This window comes from Triturus cristatus, chromosome 8, assembly GCF_964204655.1.
Source record: "Triturus cristatus chromosome 8, aTriCri1.1, whole genome shotgun sequence".
NCBI lineage: Eukaryota > Metazoa > Chordata > Amphibia > Caudata > Salamandridae > Triturus > Triturus cristatus.
This window is the reverse complement of record NC_140591.1, coordinates 107,239,251-107,257,743: the sequence shown is the minus strand read 5'-3', so window position 1 is coordinate 107,257,743 and position 18,493 is coordinate 107,239,251. Positions and strand designations below refer to the sequence as shown.

At 43.2% G+C, this 18,493-nt stretch overlaps 1 protein-coding gene across 1 annotated transcript in view; it reads left to right on the top strand.

The window, feature by feature from the left end:
• The window catches only part of CREG1 (cellular repressor of E1A stimulated genes 1), a 123,727-nt gene that overhangs the window by 49,200 nt on the left and 56,034 nt on the right, over window positions 1–18,493 (top strand). Inside the window, exon 2 of the mRNA XM_085621126.1 lies at window positions 5,450–5,569. Within this exon, the coding sequence (XP_085477252.1) occupies window positions 5,450–5,569 (120 nt within the window). The remainder of the gene's footprint in view (window positions 1–5,449; window positions 5,570–18,493) is intronic.

Below are 18,493 nucleotides of genomic sequence, written 5' to 3'. Positions count from 1 at the left end.
CCTCATTAGTCTCTTTTGTCACTCTTGTGCTGCGAAAATCTGAGGGCCTGAGCCTCTGAGGAGAAGGTTCTAGAGGGTGCTTGCGCCTGATTGGCTAGAGTTTGGACTATAAAACGACAAGGATATGTCAGTAAAGTGAATCTTTTTCTCAATGCTTTCCTATGTGTCAATACTATCCTATGGTATTTTCACTTGATATGTTATTTGAATTATATATATATATATATAGATATAAAGTTTATTTGGATATGTATTTGCTATTATGTGGTTATGTATGTATATGTATATACATGATACTTATAGCTTTTTATATACCGTGGGACTCCCACTTCGACGACGGGGAATATTCAAGCATGTAAATCTATGAAAGACACCAATACTGGAGAGCCACAGTTTACAGGTAAGTAACATTTGTTCTTGTCCTGCATAAACATTAAAGATGGCATGCTATAAGAATTAGACAATTGTGGCACATGGTGACATCCAGAATAGAATCTGTTTGCCTAAATACTTTCCGATTAAATATCGCCTTCACCAAGTTGTGGATGGATCCTCTGGCACCAGCAGGTCTGCTTTGGTGGGTTTCATTTTAAGTTCTGGTGCGCATCACATTCTTCTTCAAGTGGATAACATTCTAGAATATGTAGCATGCTCAAACCAGGGTATATGCTGGGAGGAAAATCCGATGAGGGTCTTTTATTGTGAGTGCTATATATTTCTGTTTCCACTGGTTAGCAATGAGATGAATGACAGTGTAGAGTCTGCTTTTAGTGTAAATAGGCTGAAGTCGGTGAGGCTCTTCAGCAGTCCTTTTTCCCTGTCTATGAGATCGGACAGGAGCTTAGAATGTGGCCCAGATGTTGTTGGTGGCAGGGAGAGCTTGATCCACCGTAGAAATCTAGTTTAAAGTAAGGCAACTTGAGTTTTTATCCCTACATAATATTTTAAGAAATGGATCGCTGTCACTGTAGAATTCAAGAACATATGCGCATCATGAGAAGGATGGAGAGAAGCCATGGGATTTCAGGATGTTGAGTACTGCCTGGAGGTTACGAGTGGGGTGAATTGCCATTCATCAGGAAAAGTCTGTCATGGACTGGTTGAATTTTAGAGCAATAGTAGACTATCCAGTTTTGGTTGGTGCCCAAGCGTGCTCTGACACGAGGAATGTTGATATCTTGTGAACTGTTGAGTGCTGTTGGTCAACGTGTACACATAGGGCCTTTTCACAAACTAGATTTTGTGGTACGTTTAGTAGTACTACAGTGATACTGCGAATCTACTACAAAATTCTACTTTCAAACCAATGAGTGCAAGTCTCTATCTATCGCCACCTCGACTATCTTTTCTATGGGAAAATCCGTTTTCAGGTGCAAAAAGGAATTCCTGTTACGAGTTCATGGGGAATAACTGCAGAAATAGTTTTTTAATGCATCAAAATCTGCATGATAAGGTAAATACCGTATGCTTCCCCCCATTAAATATTGACAGGTATAACTTGCTGAAATAGAATGACTTATGAGTTATTTAACTCATCCAATAATAATCGAATGCGTTAAAAACCTTCAAACTAATTCTGACCCATGCGTAAACAGAAGTTTACACATGGGTCGGAATATTATGAGCGACCCATAATCAGACCCTTCATAATAAATGTGGGGGAGACCAAGGCTAGTGGCTGAAAAATGGGGCATACTTACTAAAAGAATAGGTTGGGTTAAGGGAGTGACGTGCACCCACCCACAAAAGAGTGAGCCCTTTGCTATTCACAAACCACACTTGTAAATTTACTGCAGCCAAAAAAGGACCCAAAACAGTAGTAAATGTCTCCAGTTCAGAGCTGAAGTTTGACCAGCACAACACATGACTAACCACTGGAACTCCAGCACCCTCCCATTGAAAATATTCGATATGGGACTTAGAATAAAACCCTAATCTCCAAGAGCTCCCTATGGTAAAATATAGGGAAAATATAAACATTTATTAAACTTGGCTAAAGTTAGTAACATAGTTTTTCAATACTGGATCGGGCGATTGCATCTGCCACTGGTTCGACATTCTGCACATGGAGTGGTCAAGAGGTTCTGCAGCACAGCCCTCTTTTCAGGCCTCTAAAGGTTGCACCCGATGTTGTCTACGGAACACAGCCTGGAGTTTAGTACCTTCCAGGAACAGCCTTGTAAAATATCCGTTGATCCCCTCTAGTGTACTGGGTAGAGCTAGGTTGGTTTTGCTCACAATAAATTGTCGTAGACATGTCACTCTTAATTACACTGACATTTTTAAAATGTCACACATATCAATCTGAAACCTTGGCAGCTATGGAAATAATAGATCTGCTTAGGGTCATTTAGCATCGTTCCACTTGGCAGCTGGTCGTTCTATGTATGGTGCTTCTTCCTCATAAAAAAAAAAACTTGTATCATTTCTGGAAACTTAGCTAGTCACTTTCCACATGCAGCACTTACCTTAATCACTGCCTCTACTCTGATGCTTTTCCACGTATCTGTAATCTCGAGGTTTTTTTTCTCCAATGCTTTTTTTCCTTTTTCTTTATCGGGAGTATTTATTTAAATCCAGAAAAAAAGCAATCTTGTCATACCATTGGCGTTTTGGTTAAGGACGTTTGATTGTGGTGGTTGCGTGCATACAAGCGTATTTGTAAGAATTGCATTCTATGAGTGTGCAGGTCTGTGTGTGTTCATAAGATAGCAGTCTTTTAAGTCAGACCTATTCTCTCGTCTAATGCTTGTTTCTATAGTAATCTGATGTGTTGGTGGAGGTCATAGTATTTAAGACCTAAAGACCTTGATGAACCATTCTCGAGTCGCATTGCAGTTGTAGTTTTTGCACTGCAGAGTTTATTGTGCTGACTAAACCGTCACTGCTTAAAAATTGATATTAGTAACACTCGACAAGATCTCTGGACCATTAATATTAATGAGGCAAAGATTCTGTTTTTAAATCCCTTTGAATGCTTGCTGGTATACCTCCATTCCTGCTTTTCAAACAAGCATTTGCAATGCAATAGGTCATGCTTTTGCAAGAGTTTGAGCTATTGGTGTTGTAAATGACAATGCCTTTTATTTATGTGTTTTGAAAACCTGCAAGCAGTGCGTAAACACCGCTTGTAGGTTTTGAAAACACATAAATAAAAGGCATTGCCATTTACAATGCTTAGTGTGCTTATCCATGATTTTATTGTATACAGAAAGTATTGCCTTAGAAAGAAAAGGAAATATGATATCGGAGTGTATACCAGGTATAGTTAAAACTATTAAACAGAAAGTGGAGCATATAGGAAATGGACAAACTGAACCACCATGAATCATAGAATCAAAAATGTAAACAATTCTGGGCTATGCAAATGGAGGAGGAAGTTAAAAGGGAAGCCACAGAGAGTAGGAGCACAACGTTTACCAAATCCAGAACAGATGGTGTCACCTTTGGACTCTATCTCTGCTCCGGTTGACCTTTTTCATTGAGGCTCCAGCCAACACTGCAGTTTTTCCTTTTCTCAGCCACAATATCAAATGTGCACTGGGTCAACAAAACCTGGCTTATTGAACCGCTGATGGGGACAAAGCCAAAATTGAAAATTGGGGATTGCATACTTAGGAGGATTGTGTAGACAAAGCCACAACGCAGAAGGGAAAGCGGATGTGCCAGAGGGGAACATAATTTAATCACCAACAGTGTACCTAACGTTTGAACTTCCAGTTAATTACTGTAGGTCTTCTGGCTTCCGAGTCAGGGAGGGAGTGCTGTGGGGTTGAGGCAAGAGTCAGTGGACGAGTTACCTTAGTGGAGTTTGAAGCGTTATGGGATTGAAAGTTAACAAGACACTTTTTAAAAAACAGCGTGACACAATTATAAAAATAACAAGCCACACGAAGGGCATGCATGGATGGTGGAGGGATGGGGAACAATGGAGGAAGCATCTGCACATTTATTTAATTAACACAGTGCCCGCTTCGGTCAACGTCCGTGCACCGGGGAGGTGGGTGCGTTGGAGCATATTTACCATATGAAACAGCCTCAAATAATCAAATATTTTTCTTAAAAAATGTTAATGTATTTAATATAAATAAAAACAACACCTGATATAACCACAAAACTCTTACATGTGTGTAAATTACTCTTCCATGTGTCTTAATTTTAGTTTAATCTGGTTCTGACCCGTGCCTTGGGAAGGTTCATGGATCCTTGCTCTTGCCCCCCTCCCTCGTTCACGGCCGGGCTGCGAGCCTGAAAGTGGTTAAGGCTGGTGTTGGGCAGCTGCAGGAGCACCAACTACAACTGGACGAGTGGCAGCGCCGTGTGTGCCACGGAGGCACAGTGGACGGAGTAAGGGAGAGTGAGGGTTGGCACAATATGGAAAGTGAAAACAAATTAAAACAACATGAAGCTGACACCGCGTCCACTAAAAAAACAAGCACTGTTAGCACCTTGTGTCCAAAACATGAAGTGTGGTGTTGGAGTTTACCGCGCTTCGTGTTTTGGACAGCTCGGTGCTAACAATGTATGTTTATTTTAGCACAGTTTTGCTAAAATAAACAAGCATTATTTACTAGCACCCTGCTGTCCAAAGCTTGGAGCGCTGTGTCGGAGAAGCAGGGTGTCCAAGAGTGATACGGACTACTGCTGCAGGGGCGGTGTGCGCTCTGAGAGAGGCGCGGCGCTTCAACAAACTGGAACAAAATAAAGTACCCTTGTTGAAACCGTACTGCGCAAAACATGAAGCGCGATGTCAGAGAAGCAGGTGCGTGCTGATATAGGAAGTGAGGGAGAGCAAACAAAGAGTGCACAGTAAGGAACATATACTAACCAAGCATATGTACACTACTTTCCCGGTGCGCTGCAGCCTTATAGGGAAGCGGGAACAAGACAGGAGGCAGCAAGAAGAGGGACGCTCGAGTGCATCAATGGTCAGTAGGAGGTGGAATTCAGTGGTTTTATTGATTACAGCAGGTCTTGCAGGCAGTGTTTGCGCGCTGTTCGGGTCGACCTAAAAATACCGCAGTGCAGTCCTTGTCAATCACTGAGAAATGGGTCAGCAATTGACAAGTAAAACCGCATGACGCAGTGGATCTTAGGCAGAGCATGCACTGATCCCCACGACCGCTGTCTGCTCCCCTGATGCCCTTAACAAAATGGAAGCTGTCCCTCATGGATACCTCCTTCTCTGTGAAGGGATATCACTTCCTGTGAGGTATTGGTATGCAATGGCTTGTGACCACAGCAGAGGGCGGAAAGCATTAACACGTCATTACAAAGCGCGAAGAAGAGATGTCTTTCCTGCTTGCGATTCAGAGCCATAATGTGGAGATTCAGAGTTGCAGGTCTAGTTTTGCACTCATAAAGCAGGTTCTTGCGCCCTATGGAGTTTGCAAATGCAAAATGGCTTGGTATAAATCCTATCTAATATCTTTGCTCTTACTTCTTCCAGGCGAACCCAGCTGCCTCCTTGACTATGTCCTTGGCTCAGACCCATTACTGCAAAAAAGAGAAGTACGACCCCCAGAGTCCTCTGTGCACACGCATAATCCTCTCTGGAACCATTAACCCGGTATGTACAGTGCTTAATTCGTTTTTAAAAAAAATGTATTTACAGGAACCCAAAATTGTCTTTAGGAGGGTGCCTCCCATGTCCACCACTGACATGGCCTTTCTTCCACCACTGGCTCCTCCCATTATCTGCATGGGCACCACCCATAGCTTGGTGTAATACCTGATCTGAAATGCAGCGAGCGAAGCAAGCGAGCTTGTCTCCCTCAAAGAAGACTCCGAGTTCTTTCTATGAGAAACCTTTTTTAAAACTGGCAGAAATGTTGTCTCTCACAGCACAAATCGTGCCATTTCCCTCCAGTCTATGTAGCGGTAGTCCATTAAAACATTGCTTCATTCAAGTTATGGTGTACCAGTCAGAGCTGGCAACATTCAGGGAAAGCCAAACGTGTAAGTCACTTTTTGGTGTGCATTGCTGTGATTCAAGTAACTGGGCTTGCAAAGCCAAACTAATAGCAAAATGTGTTAACATATTAAAATATAACTTTCAGGTGATAAGGAATTGTGGCATTGTTTAGATTTTTACACAATGTCATCCCCATGATACTTTGGCAGGCACAACTCTCCTTCGTGTGAAGAGAGAGTTGATGAACAATAGTGAGATTAATTTAATATTCCTTTAAGTGGCATAAATGAACTGCCTCAACTTTAGGTCATCACCATCTACATTTGGCTGCCACATAAAAACTCTTTAATTATATTTTTTGCTGACACTAGACTTTACCAAGGGCCTTCTATACATACATGTATTTGTATTGCTCTGTAGAAATGTGTTAATAGAGCACACATTCAATGGCGTATCTTGTCCATCGGAGGTGACCAGTGGATTCAGCCTTTTGAGGAAGACTATTGATTTTCGGTTGGACCTGACAATTTGGTCAAAGGTTTGGTCCCAAAAGTAATTGCTTCTTCCCACCCCAGTGCATTTGCAGGAACTTGTAACCGCCATGGTACACTTTCTGCATCTTTCTATATAAATTGCCTGTGTGGCCCCACAGGCACAAATTTACTTTTGGGGACTTAACTGTGTTTTTGTAAGATCTCTTTGCTAAGCAGCAGATTGCAGCCAAGGCCTGCTTTAGTTCAACTTCACAAAACAATTCAACGTAAAGCAAATCTAAATTATACAGTACTGTGATGTACTCCATTTTGTGCTGCATCTATCATTCACACAGTTGAAGTCAGAGACTAGTCAGAGACTAGATAACTTTATTTGCGTGATTACGTAAAACCATTGCAATAAAAAAAGAAAAATAAATATAAAAGTAACATACATGTTTTAACTTCTACAAAGTTATGACCGAAAATTGCAAATTATATTTTTTGTACACAACAGTTATGCTGGATTTGCACCCTGTATAAAGATTTGTTCAAAGGAATTTTGCATTTAAAATAAAGAAAAAAAAAGGGATAAATAGAAAGTCGCAAAGTTCAATAATGGAAAAGTCAATAATCATCACTCTAATAAAAAGGAGGGCCAGTAACATGCAGGATTGTTCTCTAGACAGCCGTGGTGATGTTTTGCTGGTGGCTTCAGTACAATTAGGCTTTGGTTCCCGATCCAGAAGGTTCCGATGTTCAAGATGGTAAGTAAGAGCTTAATTATGAAAGCAACGGACTTAAAGGGGGCCAAATGATGAGAAAGGCAGTTTTTCAGCTGTGCAATAGATGAATTTAGCAAAAAGGGTTATGCAGCTCGGTGGATGGATTGGGAGGGATGGAACATGTCGCCTGAATTGTTAGTTAGTGGTTGCCAAAGCAGCGTCACTGTGGAGAACCTTATGGTTGCAGTGCGGAAGTTGTTAACTACTGGTTTTTCTGAATTTTTCCCCACTGTCTCCATGAATCGTACAAAGCAACAGATCAACTGGACATCTCCACCTCCAAAACATACTTTTATTGCTTGCCTGCAAGTTCTTATCCCCTTGATCTTGAAAATGGGTTTTAATAGCAGTCCACATTCAGATTGCAGCTTTCCACAGATGCACAATAGTTGGTGGACATTCTCTTTTGGGCGGTAGATAGTTGATGTCTGTGTTCGTTTCCAAGGTGGCAGGTGCAGCAGAGTCGGAAGAATGCCCATTCGGAAATGAAGATATTTTTCCTTAGTTGCCTTCATAAATCAAGCACCTAAATAAGGTTGGGGGAAGGGATTGGTGTAGCTCTGCATGACAAACCATCCATGGGCCATTTCTTTGAGCGATGCCTTGTCTTCCACCATGGAAACCCTTTTCACTGTCTTGTTAACAAGATGTTTGAAGATTTTATGCATCCCTGAGGCCTCCCAAAATTCCCCTAGGCCCAAGCGCTCTATCGAAGCTGACAAGCTGCACTATTGACTTTATTTCCTTCCATAAATTGGCATTCAGCGATCTGGACTCAGCCCTTTTAATTTTATGCCAGCACTTGAGGTAGGCACCTTTACAGGCGATTTCTTGGACCTGCAGGCCAAGTTCCAATCTGATTTGGGCAGGCGAGGCGTATTTAGGTAGATTAAATATAATTCTTAATGTTCTTAAGACTATACTGTCCAATCTGCCCGCGTCCCTTCCCCTCAGACACTCTCTCCCGTAAGTGATGGTTGGGATGAGTTTTGCTTGGAGAACCTGAAGCAGTGGCATGAGGCTCGGACTGGCAGTTTTGTGTTTGATGGTTTTTAGTGCCTCCGCAATTTAGTTTCCTCTTCTCCTGATGGCTTCTTTTTGTGCCTTGAACGTGCTTTTGTTATCTAATATGACCCCCAGGTACTTGTATTCCTCGACTACTTCTATTGTTTGACCAGCCAGATGCCAACTATGATTAGATGCGTTCTTTTTTTGGTTTAATCGCATCACTTTAGACTTGTCTAAGTTGGCACTTCGACCATTGTTAGCAGGGAAACGTTCGGTAACATCTAATAGATGTTGAGGTCCAATCTGAGTTTGGCTGACCAATACAAGGTCGTCAGCATACCGTTAATTAGAACGTGAAAGCCCGTCCATCCTTGGGGTGTGTGATTTGCAGTTATCCAGCTCTGTGGATAAATCTGCCATAAAAAGATTGAACAGAGTCGGGCCAGCACGCACCCTTGTTTCTGGCCCTTTGTGGTTGGTATTTTTCTGGACAGGACGTCACCAACTCCAAGCTTGGACCTAGGTGCCAGTATGTAAGAGGATCAGCTGGTTTAAGAGAACAGGTGGTATGTTTCTTTTGAGTTTAACCAAAAGTTTCTTCCGGTCTATATTATCGAAAGCCGATGAGTAGTCGATGAAACGCATGTAAAGTGGTAAGTTTGCAGCTTTAACAGCGTCTGTTAAAAGGGAGAGGGACAAGTAAGTTTGTGGTAGTTCCCATGCCCTTACAGAAACCCGTCTGATTGATGGGGATGGCTGATTTTTCAATTGCCCAATCTGTGAGATCATCCGGCGTAGTATTTAGCATCATTATCTATTAATGCTACCAGCGTCTAGCTTTTTGCTTCGTTCCTATTGCCTCTCTTGTCTATTGGGGATATGATGGACACGTTCCAAAAAGCCAGTATGCTTTCTCCTCCCGAGATCTGTTCAAACAGTGGTAGTAATGGAGCCGCCCAATAGTCTGAGCCTTTTTTTAAACAGGATCGGTGAAATACCTTTAGGGCCTGGCGCGCCTGCCTGCCTGCCTTTTGTTATCCTGTTCTTAATCTGCTTGGTTGAAAATGTGAAAGAATCAGTTGCTAGTGATTTGGTTTGATCAGGCAATGTACCCACGGAAATATACCTGGGTCTAGGATTCCCAATCGTAAATCCTTCAGGCTCTGTATTAAAGTGTTGCAAAAGGTGGGTTGCCCTGGCTGCTTCTGTTAAATGTGAATTAACTCTATGTACGTTTGGATTAAGTAATCTATTTATTATACGCCAGATTCTTGAGCTGTTTTTGGTCTTTGAGTCGAATAGTAGCTTGGCCCACAGCTTGTCCTCTGCTTCCCTGCGGCCTGTTTGCCGGAGCCTCTGTAGTATTCTATTTATTGCTTTCTTGAGCTCCCTTATGTTAGAGTTTTGCAGGATGGAAAGGTTTTTGGGTGGCTTGTCTAGTGGTTGAGGGGAGATCCATTTTTGAAGAGTTTCCCTTGATGATGAACGGGGCCCTTCCCTTGCTGAATGTATTTCTCCTAACTTTTTAGTGAAAAATCCCCAGCATGTTAACACATTTGTATCTGCATCCTTCAAATCGTCCCAAAGGGACTTGGCCGAAGCCAGCAATTTTCCTGGTTGGTTCGTTTTGCATTTTTTCCTATAGTTCACTGTATAAATAGAGCTAGGGTCCTTCACTGGCTAGGTTGGTATTGAGCTTAATATGTTCATAGTGATTTCTTGTGGTAGGTGGTCACTTTGATCTTGTTTACCTATCTGATATTCTGCAGAGTTTGCTGTTCAGGGGTAGGGTTACAAAGGTGTAATCTATTAACGTGCTGACTGTTGCATTATGAAATGTTGCCTCCGGGCGGTTTGTTCTCCTGGTAAACACCCATTAAGTGCATCCAGTAGTTTGTCCCTTTCTCGGGACCCAGTAGGTGAATAATGAAATCGCCTGTTACCAGAAAGTTAGAAGTCGATTCTTCTGAGAGTAGTCTTGTTATTTCGGATCCCAAGAGTTTGACTCTGTTGATTTTATCTCATGGGTTCAGGTATATATTTAACACTGTTAATTGTTGTTTGTTAGTGCCATCACCTACATCCACTCTGAGTGCTTTTATTGCGCTTGTTGGAGTTGTCTTGGCCTCCACATCCTTAGTCACCTTTATGCTGTTGATTGACGAGTAGATTGTTAGTCCACGCTTCAGGTGCCCAAATTTGGCACTTTTTACTGCTGGTAGACGGTGAGTTTTGAAGCCATGTATATGGAAAGGTTGGTCTAGCCAGGTTTCTTATAGGATAGGATAGAAGCTTTGGAAATAAACTAGGAGCGCTCTGTCCGTTGTTTTGTTTCCCAGTCCATTTATATTCCAGGAGCAGAGTTGTAGCTGATGGTTATCTACTGGATATTGTTTTGTTCTGAGTCAAGTATTCTTAACATATGAATTTATTGTCCTAGCTAGCCAGGTCCAATCATCCGGTCTGGTGACTGGATTTCAGTCTTTTAAATCTGTCTGCAATGCATCCATGCTACGTGCCCCTTTGAGTACAGATTGAGTCTGCCTATCAGAATCTGAAATGCATGGGGTTGCCTGCTCATGTCTGGTTGGTAACAGGGGATCTGGATAGCCTCTTTTTTGATAGAGCTTTATTTAAATTCCCCAGGTCCTCTTCTTCCAAGATTCTCCTTGCTATTTAATATGAAGTCCAAGTAGCCTTTGTTACGTTATGATCTGAGAGTTGAATTTTTTGAACTCCGTTGTTTCCAGGTCATGGGATCTTATATGCACCAGGCTACTGATTGATGTAAGTAATCGTAGGATATTCCCTCTATTGAGGATATCCCCCCCCCCCCACCTAACCCCCCCCCACCCACACACACACACCTCTGGACTTGTACTCAGGAATAAACAGAATGGTGCTAATGTGGCTGAAGATTGGGACTTGGGAGAGTAGCTTGGGTGGCATGTCCCTCCCAGATGTGGAAATTTAGAGAGTTAACTTGGACTGCCTGCCCTTCCATGATAGGGGGAATATTTTCGTTGTTCAAACTAGCTCTGCATTCCTTGTATTAGTTGAAATAGCAGAGGTGCTGCTGCTTACAGTCTTTGGATTTCCTTCTGTTGCTTTAAGGGTAAGATCACCCAAATCATTGTGAACCTCTTTCCGTTCGGGGTCGGTGCCCACTGCAGTCATTGTGTCTGGTTGGCTGAGGTTGTGGGCCGCATTTGGAGTTTAAGGTTGGCAGATTGCCCTGTGTGTTGGGCTATTTATGGTTGGTTTTTCAATACCTGTTTGAAATTAGCCGTTATGTCCTTCTTCCTCTTTCTTCCGTTCCTCTTCTGTTTCCGACTGTGTTTTGCATCCCCTTTTCCTACATCGTTAGGCTGCTCTGGCAGGCATGTTGCTGTTTTTGTTTATCACTCTTCCTCATATTGCAGCGGGCGATCTGTGTGCTCTAGATCTTTGGTGTGTTCGCTGGCCATATAGAGATCATTGTATCCTAAGCCCCCTTCTAAACTGGCCCTCTCATCTTGAAACTTTTCGCTAGTGTGTGTCACATTAGTTGTATTTGTCGTTTTGGAGTTAGAGTGGAGTGGTACCCATGTTTCTTCGAGGTACTCATTCGGGAGTCCATTCGCTAGAACTTTGTTGGTCGGCGCCCCTGTAATGCTAATTGTTCCCTCTGTGGGGCCATGTACATGGTTATCTCGATCTACTGTCCTTGCTGTATTCATTACTTTCTTTATGTCTGCTAAGAGATTCCCCCATTGCAGCTGGAAGGGTTGAGAGCTTATCCACTGTAACAACACAGGTACAGTTTGTTTGTATTGATTGTGTTTCTGTCTGGGCCCTTTTAACCAAGTTATTCATATCCGATAATCTTTTGTCAATGTTTGACACATGAGTAGCCAGGGTGTTAAGGATAGATAATTGAATGTCCATCTTGTCTGAGTGATACTGCATTAATTTTATTGATATTGCATAGTATTTTAAGATGACCATGATTTTTCTATGCCCATTTGATTCTCTGCAGTGCTGCAGTTTTGGTAAGTGTTGTTGCCGACCACTTGCGGTGAGCCGGGGGGGTATGAGGCTTCCAGCCATTCTTGCGTTGTGTGTAATAAAGTATTAATTGCTTTGCCGTTTGAGTCTTCTATACTTTTAATTTCTTGGTCGTTATTGTTGATTGCAGGGTGATTTGGAAATTGATGAGATGCTATGTTGAAGTCACTTGAACTAGAGCAATTGACTGTTCCAAGCTTGTCGCACTGTGGTTCCATGTTGTTGTTGCTCTATAATGCCTTGGGCCGACCGGTACAGGTTAAGGTGTACAGTTCTTCTTGATCTGTCACCAGGCAACTATGTAGTGGCCCCTTTGTCTCCTGTGGCTGGGGAGCCTCATCAGTGGTTCTTTCTTGTTTCTCTTTGTCAGAGACTCCGTTGTATTTTAGAACAGAGCCATGTGCAGGGCTTACTGGGTCATTGTGGGTGCCTCCTTATTAGTTTTAGATGAAGAAATCGAAGAGGTCGTTCTTGGCAAGATTATGATTGTTGTTCGAGCGGAACACCTAAACCCCTGCCGACTTCCGTCAAAGCAAAGTGTACGTTTCCTTTGCATTTGTCGCTTGATATTGTCAGGTTTGCAGTAGATGCTTCTGTTGTAGAATGTGCAGAGCAAAGTGCATTAGTATTTTCCTTTGCTAAATGAGAGCTTCCCTTTTTTTGGACTATCGCTCCTTGGTAACCCACCTGTCCCTAGTAGGTCTTTTGCCATGATTGTGTTCTCTTCATTTACTGGCTCTGGCTTGTCCACTGCAAAGATTGATTGTTCTACAACCACTAAAAAACAGTGGGAAGGGGAGGCCATTGAGGCTTTCGTTACTTGAGCATGATACAGCCCCTGCATCCCTCACAAATGAGAATTTTGTGTAGATCTTTTGCTGATAGCCATTTATTGTTGCTTTAGTGGGTGAGATAGGAACTACATCTACCAAAGTCAAGCGATGGGGTGTGCCGTTCTCTTCCATCATTAGATTTTTCTTGTTGACAATTTTATTAAGTCCTTCACCAATGTCACTGTTGCCTGGATGAGTGGGGGTGCCCCCGGGCGAAGCTGCAGGCCATACCGAACTTGGTCAGGCCACCGCCACCGGGCCGCCTGTGGCCCTCGCTCTGCGGCCACCTGCTGGCTCGTCTGTGGGTTAGACCCCCCCGTTCCTGAAGAAGAATGCTGTGGGTGCGGGAGGGTATAGCGTGGCCTCGTGGACCTGCAGCAGGTCTTGACCCCCCAAACTGGGCTCCGGGCGTAGTCATCGGGCAGAAGCAGAGGAGTTCAAGCCGGTCGTCTGCTCCGCTACTCACTCCACCCTCTGCTCGCTCACGTTCCTTTGCGTCGCATCACCCTCTGCTCAGTGGCTCACTCCTGGTCCTTGGTTAACTGCAATCTGGGGCACAGGGAAACTGCAGCTCACAAAATGGAGGTCACTCACACAGTTTGTCCTCTTTCATATTACCAAATAGTTGGTCAATAAAAGTAAATTAATGGCAAACAGAAGATGTTTGCTTCCTCAGAATTCAGATTTTTATGAACCGTGCAACTGAACAAGGCTGATCAATTAAAGTAACCCCTTCTATCTTAGACTTAAAATTTCCAGTCATTGCTTTGCTTCTTCTGATTGGTTGTAAGCTGAACATAAAGAAAATGTGTTTGAGTCTGCCAATATGCCTCTCATTCTTTCTTCAGGAGGAAACAGAATATTAGTCTGAGTACACTCTCCTCTAAAGAGGTAGAATCATAGTCCACTGACTCAACGTAGGTCAAAATGGTAACCCACTCATGGTTAGTGGGAAAGGCATTTGCCGTTCAACTCTTGATGTTCCTTTCTTCAAGACCTTTAATTCCCACTGATGGAAAGTAACCATATTTGGAGGTCAGCTTTCACCTTAAGCATTAAAAGGGTCGCAAAAGCCAACCCACACACCTCTTATTGTAACAAATCCACTATATTCTTTCTTGCAGCTTTGATTTCAAGACGTCACTTGACCTTAATCCCTAGAGTAAAGATTCTCTTTGTTACTTGACATCTTTTCTCCTCTGTAATACCCTCAAGGGGTATTGATGTTTTAAAGACTTTTTACAGGAGGATAAGTCTGAACCCAAACTAAGTCATGAACGCTTTCCTGAGTCTGAAAATCTAGCAATTGGGTGTTGTACCTTTCAGAGTTTCCCTTTCAGATATGATTTCACTCTTGAGGTCCAGTGCAAATGGTAATAAAGATTTTGGTCTTTCAGTTCCTGCCATCAATGCGAGATATCTCAGTAGTGTTTTTTCTGACACCTCCTCTCAGACTTGCCCTCGAAGGATAAAGAAAAAACATACAGAGACTTGACTTTAGATTACACATTAAACACTAGAAACCCTATCCCGATTCACTGCTTGTGTCGATGAAAGCTTATGCTCCCTCTAATATCTTTGGGCCTGTTGGTGAAAAAGCAGGATGTAACACTACTGGCATGAGAAAGTGATTGGACTAGAGCCTTGAACAATGTGAAGCTAGAGTCTCTAGGTGCGACAGGTATTTGTGATAAGATGTGCAGTGAACATGAATTCTTCCTAGCTAACAAGGCACTCCAGCTGTTCCTTTGAATTAGCTGGTACTTGATCATTAAACTTACAAGACCAGCACCACTTTCTAACACAACGGGAGGATAATCTTTGTCACAGATCTAATGCACACCATTGTTGTCGAAGTGTGTTGGTCAAGGAAACCAGTATCTAACTGTATTGTTAAAGTTCTTCTTTTCTATGAGCCAGGCACCCATTGGAGATCAGTGGTTTCCTAATCTTGGTGTGTATGAGGCACTAAAGGATGGTCAACATGAGTTCTCCAAGACTGTTGATTTACAAGCCAGCTGGTAAGTCTCAGCGTGATCACTAAAAGAACAAGAGCACAGAAATTCTCCTTAAAAACATGTGATTCTCCTTCTGTGGAGTTCAGGATTCTGTTCAAAGTCCTCTGTATTGTGCAGAAGATGGTCCTATGAATCAAAGGTCCAGGATACCAGCAGAAATCTGTGACTCACTATTGACCAGATAGTGATCTTAAACAGTTCACTGATACTCTAGACTTAAAAACAGAAGCAGTTCCCTCATACTACAAGGCCCAAGGCTTTTGATGTTTTAGCCAGTTCCGAAGGGCACAGCAAAACCAAAGCTCTTCAGAAACACCTAAAAACCTAGGTGGTGGAGGTAGTCAAAGTCTTGTTCAAACTGCAGCTACCAACTGCATACAAGACTGTCTTTTTTTCTCGTTATCAAAGTCATGCTCACCTTTTCTACTTTAACCCTAGTGCTCCCTCATATCATATTTCTTCGCCTCCTTTATATACTAACAAGGCCTGGGTGAAAATTGTAACCACACAGGCATAGTTGGCATACTTTTGGTAATTTCGAATCATGGAATTTACTCAAAATTACAAAGATTGCGCTATTACGCCACATCACATAATTTTGTAAGAAGTTTTAATCAAGATATACAGTTTAGGTAATTTTTGAATGTGAGCGGCACTTCACATAGTTTTTTTTTTTTTTACCTGGACTGGACCGTTCAGGTAGTTTTTGAGTGTGAAACTAAACTCTGAACGCAAGTGGCAGTGTTTTGAATGCAAGCAGCTGTTCCCTACATGGGCTGTCCAACAATTCAGGTAGATTTTTTTTACCCGAGTGGTCTGTTTGGGTAATTTTTTAGCAAAACTGCAACTCCACATGTGAGCGGCAGTGTTTTTAATGTGAACTCGGAATTACATTTTCGATTTGAATTTTTACGCAAACGGACCGTTCAAGTAATTTTTTGAATGCGAGAGGTATTACGCATAATTTTGCGGCATTAGACTACAGCAAATTGTGCGAGATTCGCACACCCCTTATTAACCTGTTGTTTTAGTTGTGTGCGTAAAAGCACCCTTAAATGGCTATTAAGCATGCAAGTCGGGTGTTGTATAAAAACAAGCATTTGCAATGCAGTAGGTCTCGCATTTACGCGACTTTAAGCTATTGGCATTCTAAATGAATATGCCTTTTATTTGTTTTAAAAACGAAAATAAAAATAAAAGGCATTATCATTTACAATGTCAATAGCTCTAACTCACGTAAATTTGAGACCTATTGCATTGCAAATGCTTGTTAAACTTGACACTGTGTGGGCCTTGGGTGTACCTCATTAGTACCAGCTTCACACCCAAATATAGCAATAAGCAACAGAAAGGTGACCTGTCACCATTGCAAAGGTCCTTCCGCTGTGCGGCAACAGGTGACACTGTGTAACAATTTTTTGGGTTAAAATCTGCAGATTGTGCGTCAAATGATGGATTATGTTTCAAATGTACCATTATGCGAAACTGGCAGCGGCCGCACAATCGCATAATTCCAGTGACTGTGAACAGGATGTATATTACACTGCATGCATTTGTTTCTGACTATTGTCTGAAGAAGAGGGTGGTTCTTTAACACGTGTTCATATGAGCGTACCAGCACTTCTCAGCAGGACTGCACTACGTATGAAAGCGCACCAGCACTTCTCAGCAGGACAACTCTACTTATGAAAGCGTGCCGGCACCTCTCTGCAGGTCTGTACGACTGATGAAAGCATACCAGCACTTCTCAGCAGGACTGCACTACATATGAAAGCATACCAGCACTTCTCAGCAGGACTACACTACTTATGAAAGCGCACCAGGACTTTCCAGCAGGACTGCACGACTGATGAAAGTGTACCAGCACTTCTCAGCAGGATTGCACTACTTATGAAAGCGAACCAACACTTCTCAGCAGGACTGCACAACTTATGAAAACGTACCAGCACTTCTCAGCAGGACTGCACTACTTATGAAAGCGTACCAGCACTTCTCAGTAGTAAAAAGATACTCTAGAATGGCGATTACTTGAACTTTTATCATTCATACACTGGCCTTAAGCCTTGCGTGCCCCTGTGTAAACACGCAAACCGTTAAGTGAGTACAGCCACGCTGTCACACAACTGGGGCATACCGTACGTCAGGCATTTCGACTTGTACATGCGGACACTGTTTTAGATGTTAATGTTACTTCATTCAGTTTACACAGGCATTTTCACAGTTCCCTGGCTACGGCAGCACTGAATGGACCTATGTAATCGTTAATTAACCTACCTGTGAAAACCCTGACTGATACATCACCTCCTCAAGGTCCATGATGTCCTTATGGGTTCAACTAGTTGGAGTGGACCTTTGCTGGGAACACACTCGGACCATTGACTCTAAACCAAGGGCGACAAGTCTTTGGCGTGTCGTGCTGCCAAGGTTCGGAGCTGGTCCAGCGACGAAGCAAGGGTGCAGCCTGATTGCAGCAGTATCCAGCGCTATTTGAGTGGCCGAGCGATGCGCTGGAGCAGTGGAACTAGTGAGTGGCGCAGAGCAGCATCTTGGTGCGGTGGAGCCGAGCGCTGCCGTTGTGTGCCCAGCTGAACGGACCAGAAAGAACTGACCGGCACTGCGAAGGAGCCGAGTGGGCGGAATCAAGGCCCAGGAGTGCCGGGAGGGAAGCGGCCAGAGGCGAGAGAGAGTGAGGCCGCAAGGAGCAGCGTTAGCACGCCTGTGCTGCTGGAGATCTGAGGGGCGTGGCAGAGTCCCAGGAAGAGGGCATTTGGTAGCCGGAGAGGCCCGTGTGGCCGCCCAGAGAAGGAGACAAGGGCTGACTGCGTGATCACTAAGACTGACTTTGGCGGGGAGGAAGAATCTCCAGGAATGCGTGCATATCTATTGCCCTGCGTGCGCGCAGACAGGGAGGGAGAGAGGGAGCAACCGAAGCCATACGCACGTGCACATCTCCTGTCCTTGCATGCCTGCTGTCTTTTATGCTAACGCCTAAAGCCGTAAGCGTGCACATGTCCTGTCTTCTGGGTGCGTGCACATGTCCTGTCCCCCTTAGCAAACCAAGTCGACAACAATAGATCTCGCCAAGGCGTACAGCCGCATGCGCTGAGTCGCTAGGCAAGACCTAAAAATGAATGTGGCAATGGCAATATTGAGGTAATTTGTGCCATTTAACTTTTTCTGCCCATGCGAGGAAGAGTCATATGCAGATCATTTTGTCTTTCTGTAAATGCAGAAGAGGCTGAAATTCTAGGCTGATTCCTTTGCTACGGTTAGCGTACAAATCTTTGATGTAGCATTTCACTCAACTCAAAGCATACTGACAAACATTTCTCCAATCGGATGGCGCAGAGTGGAAATGTCCGCCCTCCCTTTTTCCCAGTAGTTTGAAAGGGTCTGCACCAGCAGGCAGTAATGG